Genomic DNA, 15,686 nt, shown 5'->3' with positions numbered 1-15,686 from the left:
ACGAATCTTTGTGAGTTCGAGGCCAGCCTGGTCTACAAGAGCTAGGTCCAGGACGGGCTCTAAAACTACAGTGAAGCCCTGTCTTGAACCCCCCCCCCAAAAAAAAAGAAAGAAAAGAAAAAACATAATGTTCTATTAACCATTATATATTAACTTTGACACCCATACAACGACCCTAATGCTGTCAACGTAGACTACGATGACAAACACTTCAGCAGTCATTTGTACACCAGAGACCACGAGGAAATATTAAATATTGACAGGAGAGAGATAGAGGAAGTTATCAAGAGAGCAAAATGCAGAAAGGCCCCAGGAGTGGATGGCATCACAGTGGAGGAGCTGGAGGTAGCTACAATAGGCTCAGGGGCCGAGGCTTCTCAGACTCTTCAGAGAGATATGGGAACACGAAGAGATTCCCATGGAATGGAAGCACTCAAGTCAGAATTTCCATACACAAGAAGGACAAGTGGACTGCTCAAACTACAGGGGCATTAGTTTGTTGTGCCATAGCAGCAAGATCTTCTCCTCCATTATCCTGCAAACGATCAAGGGCAGAACAGAGGAAATCCTAGCAGAGGCCCAGTGCAGATTCAGAGCTAACAGGAGCAGAACTGACCAGATCTTCACCTTGAGGCAACTGGCAGAAAAATACAAAGAAGTTGGAAAAAACTTATTTGTTACATCAACTTCAGAAAGGCATTCAATAGCATTTGGAGGAAAAGACTTTGGGAAACAATGAGGTTCTACAGGTACTCAGAGAAAAGCATAAGAATACGAGATAATGCCTAAAAGATACCTTTGCATTAGGCAAAGTCTATGGAGGACTAAGTGACCAGTTTACGACAATTGTAGGGGTGTTGCAGGGATGCGTCCTCACCACTACTCTTTCACATATTCCTGGAATTAATAATAGCATGAGCCCTGCAGGATGAGAAGACAGAAGTGCAGATAGGTGGTGTGTGAATCAATAACTTGCGTTTCACAGCTACTACAGCACTACTTGCCGAAAGTCCAAATGAGCTGCAGGCCATGGTAAACAGAGGGTGGAAGTCAGTGAAAACCTTGGCACGAAAGTAAACATGGAGAAGACTGAGATACAACACATGGGAAGGGCACACAAGGATTTTAACATTGTAATAAAGAATCAGAACCTCAAGCAGTCAACTTTGTCTATCCTGGAGGAAGCTCAGTTCAAAGGAGGGAACTATTTCAGACGTCAAGAGGTGAATAGGGTTAGCGAGGGCTGCATTCCAGGCACTAGGAAAGGTTTGTCAGCAAGAGACATACGACAACAAAATTACAAGTCTATGAGACGCTTGTCTTGAGATGCCTTCTTTACAACTCTGAAACCTGGACAGTGAAATGCTCCTCACAGGGGCCGAATGTGTTTAAGATGGCATGTCTCAGGAGAATTCACACGAAGAGACAGGCTACACAACAATGACGTTAAAAGACATCTCCATCTACAGAAGGAAGTAAACTACAAGATACAACATCAGCCCTTGAGATACTTCAGCTATGTTATGAGAATGAATAACGGCAGATACCCAAGATAGCACTGCTTGGAGGAGTGCCCAGGATAAGACCAAGAGGAAGGTCCAAAAAACGCTGAATAGACAACATAAAGGAAGACGTGGAACCTCGGGTACGACAGTAACACAAGCATCTAGGACTGCCTCGGATAGGAACAACTGGAGAACCGTCATAAAAGGCTGCCCATGCATGCTTAAGCATTGCCGGGGCATAAATGATGATGATGATATTACCCAATGAACTGAGTTAATTTTTAAAAATTATTACAAAAAGTCAGCCATGATGTATGTTGATAAATAGATGAATAAAAGAAATTAGTGTATAATATATTAGGGCTTACCATTACTAGCAATCTGAAATACCTCTTTTAGTGTCAGTATTTCTGAAAAAGTTCAAAAATAATTTCATTTTAGCAATACTTATGAAATGTTTTATTCTATTTATAAAGCACTTAGTACCGTTCAAGCCATAACTAAAACTCAACCAGGAATTTATATTGAAGGTGGAAAAGTTAGTTTCAGTTAGTCTACAAAGGATTCAAAAATCATTAACAATACACCACCAGAAGATCTACTTACCACAAATACGAGACAAACAAGTATTAAAAGTCACTTTAAGTGCTAAGAAATGCAAATACTGGCAATAATAGACTCTATCATATTAATATGTTTTTATATATAATTAATAATTTCGAATGCTAAGTGAAAAAGAAAAGATTGTGCCATTCAGTCTCCTGAGATTGTGAGTTATTCTTTCCACCTTGGACCTGACCATTCTTAAGGATCATTTCAGTTATTAGCTCCACCTCTTAAAGACACTTGTCTTTAAGTACCTAACCTATTCACTGCTGTGCTTGATTTTTCTTAACCTACTTTGAGTTTATAAATTATTAAAAAGAACCAGATCAATAAACACTCATTTGGTCACCTACCAACCTTAGAGACATTATCTACCAACTAGTAAGTCCACTAACTACTGCGGTTGTTGGATGGGCCTGTGCCCCTAGCTCCCCCAGCCCATATGAACCTCTACTCTTCAGCACCATCACCTTCCATTCTTCTTTTTCCCTCACTGGACTCACAACTTCTTAGTCTCCTGGATATCAAATCCAATGTGTTCCCTCTGAACACAAATGGACTGTGTCACCTAACTCCTTTAGAATCCACTGGCTTGTTTTTGTTCACAGACTTACGTCCAACACCTTTACCATGCTTTAGTTCTTTCTAACCTATTTCTACATTCATCTCTCGATTGCTTCAGCACATCCAGCACTGAATTTCTTATTATTCTCAGAATAAGTGATCTATTTCTACAACCTACACCTTTATGAATTCCATTCTCTCTAACAGAAAACTCCTTTCTCTTAACACAGTTTTCTTCATTCATGTCATTGATGAAGCCTTTTTGACCATTTCCTCTGAGCACCAATAGAACCTTCTTATTCCCTAATTCTAAGACACAGACTAGTGCTAACCCATCTCCTTTTTGAGGAAAGGACATTATTATTTGTTAGGAACTAGTTAAATATCTATCAAGCATTTCCATAAATGTTTAGTAACTGCTTTAAGTAAAAGTGGCATGTTGTGGTCAGAACTGGTTCAAATAAGAAATAAAATTCACTCTACTAGCACTGATGAAAATGAACATGTTGACTTCCATACCTTTCAGATCTCTTTCTTTAAACTGGGAAATGGGGAACATCATGGCATCAGCAAGTTGAGTTGAAAGTACCGCATGACAAGAACTAAGCTAGTAAAAGAAAAACCAAAGAGACCAAATAACTAACAAATGGCACAACTAATAAATGCCTACACATAGACATTTACTAATTATATAGAAATTTGAATCTGGTCTTTTAAAAGGCTGATATAATTTTACATATGGAAACAATAAAAATTATGCAGTATAATATGAAATGTATAGTAAAAAGGAAATTCCTACCAGGAGGTAGTGGCACAGACCTTTAATTCCAGCACTTGAGTGACAGAGGCAGGAGGATCTCTGAGTTCAAGGCCAGCCTGGTCTACAAAGTGAGTTCTAGGACAGCCAAAGTTACAGAGAAACCCTGCCTCAAAAAAACAAAAACCAAAACAAAAAATCCTTATTTTTCTATTTGTTTTCTTTTGTGAGACAGGGTCTCTCTACATAGCTGTAGCAGTCCTGAAACTCACTCTGTAGACCAGGCTGCCCTTGAGCTCAGAGATCCATCTGCCTCTGCCTTCCACATGCTAGGACTAAAGGCATACGCCACCATGCCTAGCTTAAAATTTTTAGAAGAAAATTTAAGATGATCTTTTATTTGACAACACTAGCTTAGATATATCAAAGTACAAGCAACAAAATAAAAATTAAAATGAACTCTATTAAAATGAAAAATGTACATCAGAAGATACCACCAGTAAATAAAGATAACAAACACAATGAGAAGACATTTGCCAGCCACGTTTCAGGAGCAATCTGAATCAAGGAAATGAACTCTTACAATTTAATGATAAAAAAAATAGCCCATTTAAAAATGGGGAAAGGATCTGAACAGACACTTCCCCCAAAGACTAGAAATGATTGATAATGACATGAAAAAATGCTCAATATCATATTAGTTATCCAAACACTGCAAGTCAAAATGACAATGAGATACCACTTCACTATGACTACATGATTCTCTTTCGAAATAGGGTTTTTCTGTGTATCCCTGGCTGTCCTAGAACTCACTCACTCTATAGACCAGGCTAGCCTCAAATTCATAGAGATCTGCCTGCTTCTGCCTCCCAAGTTCTGGAATAAAAACAAAACAACAACAAAAAAAACATGCACCACTATCAACCAACTCAAATGGTTATTTTTAAAATGAAAATTCTTGTGAGCAAGTATAAAGAAAAAATAGCACTCCCCTACACTGTTTATAGGGCACACATAAAACAATCTGGTGATCCCTAAAAAGTTAAACATAAAATTATCATAAAACCAAGCAATCCCACTCCTGAGACGATACCAAAGAAGAACTGAAAGCCCGTGTCTAAAAGACCAAACTAGGGAGCTGGAGAGATGGCTCAGCAGTTAAGAGCACTGGTTGCACTTCCAGAGAACCCGGGTTCAATTTCCAGAACCCACACAGCAGCTCATAACTGTCTGCAACTCCAGTTCCAGAGTACCTGACACCTTCACATAGATACACATGCAGGCAAAACACCAATGCACACAAAAAATAAAAGATCAAACTAGTATATGAATGGTCCTAACTAAACAGAACACCCATGAGTGGATAAACAAAATGTGGTAATATATATTTTTATAATAAAATTTATTCAAACCAAAAAAAGGGGGGAAGAATAAAGTACTGGCACAAATAAACTTATATTCAAAATGAAAGTAGACACACTTCAAAATTCACAAATTATATAAACTAATTTATATGAAATATCCAAATAGGCAAATATATAGAGACAGAAAGTAAAATGTAATCACTGCCAAGGACTTGGGGAAATTTGAGGGAAAGTAATAGATTAAAGGGAAAAGATTTCTTTTAGAATGATAAAATATTTTTGTTTGGTTTGGTTAGGTTTTTCAAGACAGGATTTCTCTTTGTTGCCTTGGCTGTCCTGAAACTCACTCTATAGACCAGGCTGGCCTAGAACTCATAAATATCTGCCTGCCTCCGCCTCCTGAGTTCTGGGATTAAAGGCGTGTACCACCATCACCCAGCAATGAAAATGTTCTTGATCTAGGTAACTATTATGGTTGTACAACACTGTGAATGGAATAACCATTATGAATGTTAATGTATTTTACTATAATTTAAAAAAATAGAAAATATTCCATCTCCTACAAGTATTTTGTTTTGTTTGTTCAGTTCTCACGTATCCTAGGCAAGTACTCAGTCACTAAGCTACATCCCAAACCCAGCAGTGTTACTTATACTGATGGCCTCAGATAATACTCTGCTATAATGAGTTATTAGGACATTAGAAAAACTGGGGCTAGGTGGTGGAGGACTTACCAAGCTTGAGGCCCTGGGCTGGATCCCAAGCATGTATGTATACGAGAATAACCACACAATCACTCACAGCTTTTACAGCAGGAGTAGAAAACAGTTATGGTTCTCCAAACATATATCACTACTTTCCTCCCAACTCCTAGGCCTTCACGTTGTTTTATGACCTGTTACGATCAACAGTTTAAAAATTAAGGACTAATTTTGGCTACTGGATTAATTTGGCTATGGATTAATGAGGACTGAACAGTACAGTGTTGCTCAGGGGCAAAAGAAAACCCACGAAGTGCCTAGCTACAGCAGACAGCTTCACTCCTCTCTGTCTACATCAAACAACAGTGAGAAAACTGAATGATCATGGACTAGGAATAGAAGAAGCCTACATATAAGCCTATTCTTTGGAAAATAACGTTTTAATTAGGTAAGAAAATATTAATTTTATGAAAACAAACATCATGTGAAAATTGTGCCTTTTGATACTACTCTGTAACAAAACTTCTTATAGAATCATAACTATATTGGCTCCCCCATTAAAGGCTGTAAAGATGGCGCAGTGGTATTAATCACCTACTACCAAGCCTGATGACTGATATCTAATCCCAAGACTCAGACGGTAGGAGAGAGTCTACTCCTGCAAGTTGTTCTCTAACAGCCACACATAAACTACGGTACCCTAGCACTCACACACAGACACACACACAAAATAAATAAAATGTAATCAAATGTTTATAGTTTTCAGTAAAAGCTAAATGACTTGAGTAACTAATTATAAACAACCTACTCACACAGGATCAAAACTCACCTCATCTATAACCTTTGCAAACTGCTGCAGAGTAGAGCTCATGACCTCATCATCACCCCCCAAAGGGAAACGCTGAGAAGTGAAAAACACAGGTGAGAAAAATGCTCAAGGCTGTAGTTTTTATGAATAACACAACTTGTGCTTTCAAGTAATTTTAGAAACTTCTAAAATTTTGAACATACTCCCAAAATACCCTTTTAATAAAATAATCTACATAATTAATAAACACTGTTTGAAATGTCTATAAGTAATCAACTAACATGATATACGGGAATATACTCAATACTAGGAGTTCAAAGATTTGGCTTTAGCTCAGGTTCCTCAAACAACTAACAGCATAACCTTAACAAAGCTCAGTTTCTTTGTTAGTAAAAAGGAGAACTCTGAAAAACCAGACAGCCTTAGTTCTAACATTAAATCACTAACAAGAAGGACTCAGTGAAATTTCAATGGCATATTTTGTAAACTCAAGAAGTCCTAAAAGAGCCGGGCGGTGGTGGCGCACGCCTTTAATCCCAGCACTCGGGAGGCAGAGGCAGGCGGATCTGTGTGAGTTCGAGACCAGCCTGGTCTACAAGAGCTAGTTCCAGGACAGGCTCCAAAACCACAGAGAAACCCTGTCTCGAAAAACCAAAAAAAAAAAAAAAGAAGTCCTAAAAGACCATGGTAGTAAAAGCCTGGATTCCCAGCACTCAGAAGGCCAAAGCAGGAGGACCATAAGTTTGAAAATAGCCTGAACTGTATAGTGAGTCCCTTGCTCTAAAACACTAAAATAAAAGATTCTGAATAAAAAAGTTATATATATATATATATATATATATATATATAGTTTTATATATATTGTTATATATAGTTACATGTGTTAAATCATGCTTTTAAACCTTAATACATGTACCTGTTTTTCATATTCTTTTAAAAGTTTCGATGTCAGGTGTGTTGCTGCACTTAATTCATTCTAAAGTAAAAAAAAAAAAACAGGATTCAAATCAGCAGAAGATTATAGTTAATAAAAATGTAACTGATGATATCTAGGCCACCTTCATTTATCATCACTTTATACTGTATGCATATTTTTTTAACTTCTCAGCAATAGAAAATGAACTACCACTAAAAATGCTTCAAAAGAAAATGTAAACCAGAAAAAAGGCACTGTCAAAGAATTCAGCAATATTACAGAAATGTAACATTTTTCCTTTTCTTTTTTCAAGATGTGAACTCTGGGAGGCAGAGGTAGGTGGATCTCTATGAGTTCAAGGCCAGTCTGGTCTACAGAGAGAGTTCCAGGACAAGTTCCAAAGCTACACAGAGAAACTTTGTCTCAAAAAAGGAAAAAAAAAAAAAAAAGGAAGGAAGGAAAGGAAGGAAGACAAACAAGATGTGGACTCCTGTAGCCCAGACTCCCTAGTAGCTGAGGATGACCTTGAACTCCAACCCTGATCCTCTTGCCTCTGCCTCCCAAGCCCTGAGATCACAGACGTGCACTACCATACCCAGCTTCAGGTCCATGTGTTTTACCTGCTTTTTGGTTTGAGGGTTTCTGCTAGTGAAAACTAAACATTAAACTAAACATTAAATATATTAAAAGCTAGAAGTAAACTGTACATAATGTCAGCAAAATTTGTAGAGTTTCTATGAGAATGATTGATTAGTCATCAATCTAGAGAAATATGAGCATTTAATAACGTAAAAACAATGTGCTTAACATAGAACATAACAAAGCAACACAGCCAGATGAATGGTATTTTGATTAACTTTTTCAGTCATGATATAATAAAATAATGCTTCATTTATCAACTGAATATCTGTAGTCAGGATGAAGCTTTGCAAAACCTATGGAAGGGGATACAACTATCACAGCAATAGACAGGAGGAGAAGGAAAACAAAACAAAATTAATAGACTTAACTAATCACAAATAAAGTGCATTAATAGAAAATAGGCTGCTGTTAAAGCTTATAAATTATATGAACATAGCCTCAAGTTTTATGTCTATTCAACAAGAAAAATTAGTCATAGCCTTCTACTAACTAGACAGAGGCTAGCTACTTTCAAAATCTTTAATCAAAAAAAAAAAAAAAAAAAAAAAAAAAGGCCAGGCGGTGGTGGCGCATGCCTTTAATCCCAGCACTCGGGAGGCAGAGGCAGGCAGATCTCTGTGAGTTCGAGACCAGCCTGGTCTACAAGAGCTAGTTCCAGGACAGGCTCCAAAGCCACAGAGAAACCCTGTCTTGAAAAACCAAAAAAAAAGGGGGGGGGCTCCTTAAAGTTAAAAGCATAATCAAGTTAAGTACAACAATATGAGGTTTTCAGTTAATCCATCAGTGGATTCCGTTAGAAAGCTCTCACGGCACCAGGCACTGCACGCCTGGCTCTCTACTGAGAAGGCTGCAAATTTCTTTTCAGAGAAAGGAAGAAGTTTCCATCATGTTGGCTGTAGACTCTCCCTGTATGTTAAACCCTTTATCAGTTTACTCAACATTTCTATCCTGAAAGATTTTTAACGAAGGTGAAAAAAAAAACAGCAGTGACACTCTTTGGTGAGCAGCTAACTTCTACACACAACGTCCTGCTTTTCATACACAGCTAGCCAGTGTTAAACAACTCGCGTGGCATGTGGATGCTTTTCCCATTTCACATCACTGTATTAGACGTGTATATGGGGACTCCTTTTCCAAAAACTTTTCTTACCTGCTGGTTGTCTTGCTTTCTGGGTTGTTTTTAACTTAGGAAATATTGCTCATCTGCCAGAGGGGACAGAGGCATCTTGTGGCATTTCCCATGTGGTGTCCTCCATGGCCACCCATTAACCCCAATTCCTATGCAGAGTATCTTCTGTGGTACCTCCCCACATGCTCACCCTAGGGCCGGGGGGGGGGGCCTCTTGGGTTAAAGTCAGGATTCTCAAATGACATTTTCATCAAATAAAGAAAAATAAGCCCACCTTTCCCTTCATAACTGCCCTTGCACCCTCCAGCCCTACGCTGCTGCTAATAACAATATGACGGCTTACTCTGCTACACAAGAACTATTGTTATGTAATTGATGATTTCTTGTTTACAAATGCCTGATTTTAAAAAGGAAAAAAGAAAAAACTTGGCATATTTATCTAAAAAAAAAGAAAGAAAGCTCTCACTATGTTTGAGGAGACGGAATGGACCCTACAATCCTGTCACTTTTTTAATACTACAAATCTAACCAAAATGTAAGTTCTGTAATATACTTAGTATATTTGTCTTAGTTAGGGCTTCTACTGCTGTGAAGTGAAACCATGACCACAACTCTTTAAGGAAACATTTAACAGGGGCTGGTTTACAGTTTCAAAGGTGTAGTCCATTATTGTCATTGCCAGAAATATGGCAGGCAGCACGTAGACAGACATGGTGCTGAAGGAGCTTGATCTGCAGACAGCAGAAGTAAATGCCACACTAGACCTAACTTGAACATATGAGACCTCGAAGCCCACCCCCACAGTGACACACTTCCTCCAACAAGGTCATGCCTCCCAACAGTGCCACTCCCTATGGGTCAACCATGCAAACATATGCACGTCTGGGAGCCGGCTGTTCCTATTCAAAGCATCGCAGTATGCATTTGTCCTTTCAACAGATACTACTCTAGGCCTAAGAACAAGTGAGGTAGTAGCAGTAAGTCAAGTAGACACCACCTCTGTCCTTATGTGCTAAGAGAGTCTCTTTTAACCAATATGGTGTTAGCCTTTAAATTCTTTACCTGTGCATCATAAATCCGGTGCATAGCTTGATACAACTGGTTCATATAATTGGAAATAGCGGTAGCATCTTCTTCAAATACACCCAGTAAAGACCTTGTCTGTAAAAAAATAAAAAATAAAAAAATAAAAATAAATTCAAATAAATTCAAGTTTACATAAATCAGTATATAAATCAGACAATGAAACACTTTTTTTTTTTTTTTGGTTTTTCGAGACAGGGTTTCTCTGTGGTTTTGGAGCCTGTCCTGGAACTAGCTCTTGTAGACCAGACTGGTCTTGAACTCACAGAGATCCACCTGCCTCTGCCTCCCAAGTGCTGGGATTAAAGGCGTGTGCCACCACCGCCCGGCATGAAACACTTTTTTTAAAGCACTAAAATACTACAACTTTAGTAATTCTGACTTGTAATCTATTTAAACACTTTTGATAGTAATGTCAAGAAGTCCAAAGATTTTTTTATTTGCTTCATTTCATTAAAGTAGCTGCTTAAAGCTGGGCATGGTGGTGCACACCTTTAATCCTAGCACTTAGAAGACAGAGGAGGAGCAGATCCCTGAGTTTGAGGCTAGCCTATTCTACAGAGAGAATTCTAGGACACCAGGACCACACGGAAACGCTACCTCAAAAAACAACAACAACAAAAGTAGCATAAGCAAGAACAAAGGTGTGTTTTTTACAAATTAAAATTCCTGAAATTAAAGCTAAAAACAAGATGCATGGGGGAAAAAAAGCAATGCATGGTAGCCAAATTAAAGGAAAAAAAGTGGGGGACGATGAAAGCTTAAAATCTAAAGGATGATACTACCCCACCCCAATACACACATATAGTTGGTTAAAGATATGCCAAGCTGGCCTCAAACCCATGGTGTTCATTCTGCTTCAGCCTCTGAAGTAATGAGACTACAGGCGTGAGCCACCACACCTGGACAGACTTTATATTTTTATTGACTAACTTCCTGTATTCAAAGGAAAAACTTAAGCAATTGGGTTTAGGATGTAGTACAAGACCTCTGTGACATATGAAGTCCAGTCTCATACTCTGCTTTGCCAAGACTTTTACACACATGAACTACCATTGGCCAAATGTAACAAACTCTTCTTCCCTCTAGTGGTCCATTCTCTGTCTCTCAAGCACTGTTTTAAAACATTAAAAAAGAAGAAAGCTAGGCATAAGTGGTGTTAATACTAGCACTTGGGAGGCAGAAGCAAGTGGATCTCTGAGTTGTAGGCCATCCTGGTCTACAGAACGAGATCTAGGACATCCATGGCTACATAGAGAAGCCCTGTCTCAAAAAACCAAATAATAATAATAATAAATTAACAAGATTCACTGTGATTCCTATTTTCAAAACAACATAGACAAAACATGTTCTAGTAGAGGCTTAAATTTACCCCTTCAGATCTTTTGCCAGTATATAACTTTCAATAATACCTTTATGTTAAATAAATTAGATTTGAACTTTGAAAGCTTTATTATAAATCAAAACTTAAAAAAAAAGTCAGAGGCCAGGCAATAATGTCACACACCTTTAATCCCAGCACTCAGGAGGCAGAAGCAGGTGGCTCTCTATGAGTTCGAGGCTAGCCTAGGCTACAAATGGAGTTCCAAAATAACCAGGCCTATTACAAAAAAAAAAAAAAAATCAAAAAGAAAGAGTACATTAGGAGCTTTGAGAGTTTTCATATTCTTTATTTTTATTGGATTACTTTCTAGATAAACTGAGAAGGACATATATAAGAAAACATTAATCTCAGCCCTATTTATAAAAGCATAACTAGGAAAAACTCTGAAAGTACAACAGTGAGAGCTGGATAAGGTACACCAGCTGTAGCCTCAATTAGTCTGGAGGCTGAGGCAGAGAGATCTCTCGAGCTAGCCTAAGCAACACAAGAGTTTCCTCTCAAAACAAAACAAAAATCTTTTTAAAAGACATGAAAGAAAGAGAACTTGTTGGGAAGAGAAAGGGAGAACAAGAGAGGTAAGGGGCAAATACAACAAAAATAGAAATGTCATAATAAGATCCATTGTTATGTGTAATTAATATATGCTAATAAAATATTTTAAGAGATGCCTGTTAAATCACTTAAGGAAATACGCAGGCTTGGAATTTTAAATTCAGAATACTATGAAGAGATTTAAGCTATAAAGGAGCCATGTAAAAAGCTGGGTATGGTGGCAGGTGCACGTAATCCCAGTGCTGGGACGGCATAAACGAGCCTTGGGGCTTGCTGCGAGTCAGCCTAGCCTACACGATCCCTTGAGAGACCAAGGTCTCTAGGGGAGACACTATCTCCAAAAAAAAAAAAAAAAAAAAAAACCAGCTAGGCAGGTGCTGAGGAGGAAGGACACCTCAGGCTGTCCTCTAACCTATACATGCACATACAAGAGTAGCTGCACTTAATCACACACTAAAAGGGCTGGGAAGGTGGCTCAGCAGATAGAGCACTTACCCTGCTAGCTTGAGGACCAGAGTCCAGCTTCCCCAGAACCCATGTAAAAACTGTACATGTGTGGAGATCATATGTGCTCTCAGCACTTATAAGACAGAGACAGGAAACCTGGGGCAAGCTGGCAAACTAGACTAGCTGAATTAGCAAACCCAGGGTTCAGAGAAAGACCCTGTTTCAGTAAATAAATGGTAAGCAATCAAAGAAGATAAATCAATTTTGGGCCTCCATGAACATGAGCACACACACAGGGATGTGTAAACACATATATACATACATGTACAATACATATACATACAAAAAATAAATAAAAGCAAGAGTGAAGATTTATCTTACTGATACAGCATTTACCTAGCAAGTGCAAGGTCCTGGATCCAGTCTCCAGTTCCAAAAAATCATTGTTTTCAATTAAAAAACAGGGGTTGGAGAAATGGCTCAGTGGTTCAAGACACTGACTGCTCTTCTAGAGAATCTAGGTTCAATTTTCAGCACCCACATGGTGGCTCACAACCAATCAGTAACTCCAGTTCCAAGGGATCCAAGACCCTCTGCTGCCCTGTTGGGGCAACAAGCATGCAAGTGGTACACAAACGCATGGAGCCAGAACACCCATATACATAAAAATAAATTTTAAATTAAAAATAACAACAACTGAAAGTACTTGTGGTTCAAGCTTGCAATCAGTAGTCAGAAGCGGAGGAGGCCTGTTTGAGGCCAGCCTGGGCTACAGAATGGGCCTGATTCAAGTTATAAACTAATTTTACACAGAAAGTTCAAGATTATTTCCTCACTGAAAGTCACAGACAGGGCACTGTGCAACTCATTCTCTTTCAGTCTTTGTGTGCTATAAAAAGGAAACTGGGTAAAAGAAGTTCAGTGTACGGAATCTCAATCTTTAAAAAGCAAAAAGATAAAATTATTCTGACCAATACAACCACAAAATTGTAGCAAATCATCTAAAATAAATATAGCTTAAGATCTTACACTGGGAAAGTCATTAAACAAAATGTAAACCAGCTGTGAGATAACCCAGAATGTGGGTGTCTCTTTCTCATATGGCCTGATAAGAGTACATTACCTCCGAGCAACTGGCCTATAAAGATAGCTTTCAGAACGAGAAAAGAATAAATCAATTCTACAATCAGAGCCAAATTTCAACCTGGAAATCAAAATTGGCACAAAATCCACGGCAAAAGTGTCATCCAGGAAAACAAGCCCTAGCCCTTTCCTTTTTCTTTTTTGGGGAAAGGGGAGCACATTACACTATAAATGCATATGAAATATGCATTTCTCAGCAAGTAATATTTAAGAAATCCACCAGCAACATTGTTTTATATATAAAACAATCTCTAAAAGCCCTTACTATCTATATAAAGGCGGATGTAAGTTGATGCAAGTCAGAGGCCCTAACACCTTTTAAAATACAACTGATTTCATCCAGTACTGAAGAAGAACCCCAACAGTTATATTTTCCCAAACTGTCTTCAGCTAGAGCAACCACACCAGCATGTTCCCCAACGCACAAAGCAGGGTTTTCATTCTGATGAGTTTATTCGGGCCAAGTCTGCAAGCCAAGGCTCAGCAGCGTAGGCGTCTTCCGTCATCCGCGTGGTGCACAGCTCAAGTGACAACCACCGCACAGCAGAGACTCGGACACCGCCACCGCGAGCGCGGGGAGCCAGGCGCGTCCGCCCCGCAGCCCCTTCCGAAGAAAACCAGCCGCTGCCGTCCCCTGCGCGCCAGGCCTCCTCCGACTGCCAGGAGTTAGCTCGCCATCGCGATACAAACAGCACCGCCCGTGAAAGGCAACGGAGACCCGGCGCGGATTCCGGCGCCAGGCCAGGCCCCACCGGAGACAGCGGCGGCCGCTCCGCCACAGCCGCGGCTCGGCCGCGCGGGCCTCCAGCCCGGCCCCGGAGGGTAGGGCGCGGTCCCGGCCGGCAGGCAGCGACCCCGAACGGCGGCGGCGCCCACTGGGCCGCGGGCCCCGGAGGCGCCAGGCCCCCGCTAGGCCGCGCGCTGCCCGCCGCCGCTCACCTGCGGACTGTCTTCCAGCGTCTCCTCAATGGGCAGCTTGTCGATCCCCGGCATCGTGGCGAAGGCTGGGCGGCGGCAGGACACTCGGCGGCCGCCCACGGCTCGGCGCGCGGCCCCGCCTGCAGCAGCTGACCCGGCCCGCCCTCTCGCCGGCGCCGCCGCCCCAGCCGGGAGCTCAGAGGCCTCCGCGCGGGAAATCCCGCCCCCCCGGCCCGTCAATCCCGTCCCCCGTACGCCCATTGGCTCGCCGCGACGCCCGTCAACGCTGCGGGGCTGACCGGGGAGATTCCATCCCGGCCGCCCGCTCAGCCCGCTGTGGCCGCGAGCGTCCATCTCCTTCCCGGCTATGAGAGTGTAGGGCACTGGCTCTGTCGCGGTAAACCTGAGCCTAGACTGAAGACCGCTCGAGGGGACTTGAGGCATTTTCACGTCTGCGCCGTCTTTCGTCAGCAGCCTTGGCAAAAATCCCTGCTTCTGGCCCCTGCTCGAAGTCTTAATTCCTGCAAAGTAGTGCTAACTCACAAATCTCTAACACCAGAAATTGTGTCATTAGCGGGGTTTACGGTTCCACTGTAAAGGAAAACGTCTTTTATAATAAAAATTAAAGGATACAGTTGCTGGGGAACTCTGTCAGTAAAGTGTTTATCTCGCAAACTGATTGGCATTTTTGTTTCGCCAGAAGGTTTGGAAGAGACTTAAATCGCTTCCTGATGGCCCTTGACTGTAGGGTGAAGCTCACACGCTGGGAGGTTTGGCATGAAAGAGAACACTGCTCCTTTTACTGTTTCAGCCTTGCTGCGCCCTCTCTCCCGCTTCACGCTGCTTTATTTCTCTGTAATGTTACACAAGGTTTATCAGTGTACAGAGAAAGTGACAAAATCACTAATATTTCCCGAAAATTTACCCATTAACCCCACCAGTTCCTTCCACTGTCATTCCAAAAGTATAGTGACTGAAAGAAGAGCATTAGCTTCCTGGTTCTCCAGCTACTTCTACTGAACCAAATCCAAATACTAGAGCAAATCCAAATATGGCAATGAACATGAAGTTACATGTTTGAAATTAAAGCACCTAGATTAGATTTTTCCCATGCGCTCTTGAAAGATAAAAATTGTTTCAGAAGTTTTATGATAGACTTGTATTGTT

At 40.5% G+C, this 15,686-nt stretch overlaps 1 protein-coding gene across 1 annotated transcript in view; it reads right to left on the bottom strand.

The window, feature by feature from the left end:
• Positions 1-14,657, bottom strand: part of Appl1 (adaptor protein, phosphotyrosine interacting with PH domain and leucine zipper 1) — a 43,147-nt gene extending 28,490 nt beyond the window's left edge. The window contains exons 1-6 of the mRNA XM_057769434.1: positions 14,541-14,657; positions 10,055-10,153; positions 7,222-7,281; positions 6,327-6,398; positions 3,195-3,282; positions 1,874-1,915 (exon numbers count right to left, since the gene is read on the bottom strand). Of these exons, the coding sequence (XP_057625417.1) occupies positions 1,874-1,915; positions 3,195-3,282; positions 6,327-6,398; positions 7,222-7,281; positions 10,055-10,153; positions 14,541-14,594 (415 nt within the window). The 5' untranslated portion in view covers positions 14,595-14,657. The remainder of the gene's footprint in view (positions 1-1,873; positions 1,916-3,194; positions 3,283-6,326; positions 6,399-7,221; positions 7,282-10,054; positions 10,154-14,540) is intronic.
• Positions 14,658-15,686: the final 1,029 nt, after the last annotated feature.

Source organism: Chionomys nivalis, chromosome 5 (assembly GCF_950005125.1).
Source record: "Chionomys nivalis chromosome 5, mChiNiv1.1, whole genome shotgun sequence".
Classification (NCBI taxonomy): Eukaryota; Metazoa; Chordata; class Mammalia; order Rodentia; family Cricetidae; genus Chionomys; species Chionomys nivalis.
The sequence above is the reverse complement of the archived record's forward strand: the minus strand, read 5'-3'. Positions and strand labels throughout refer to the sequence as shown.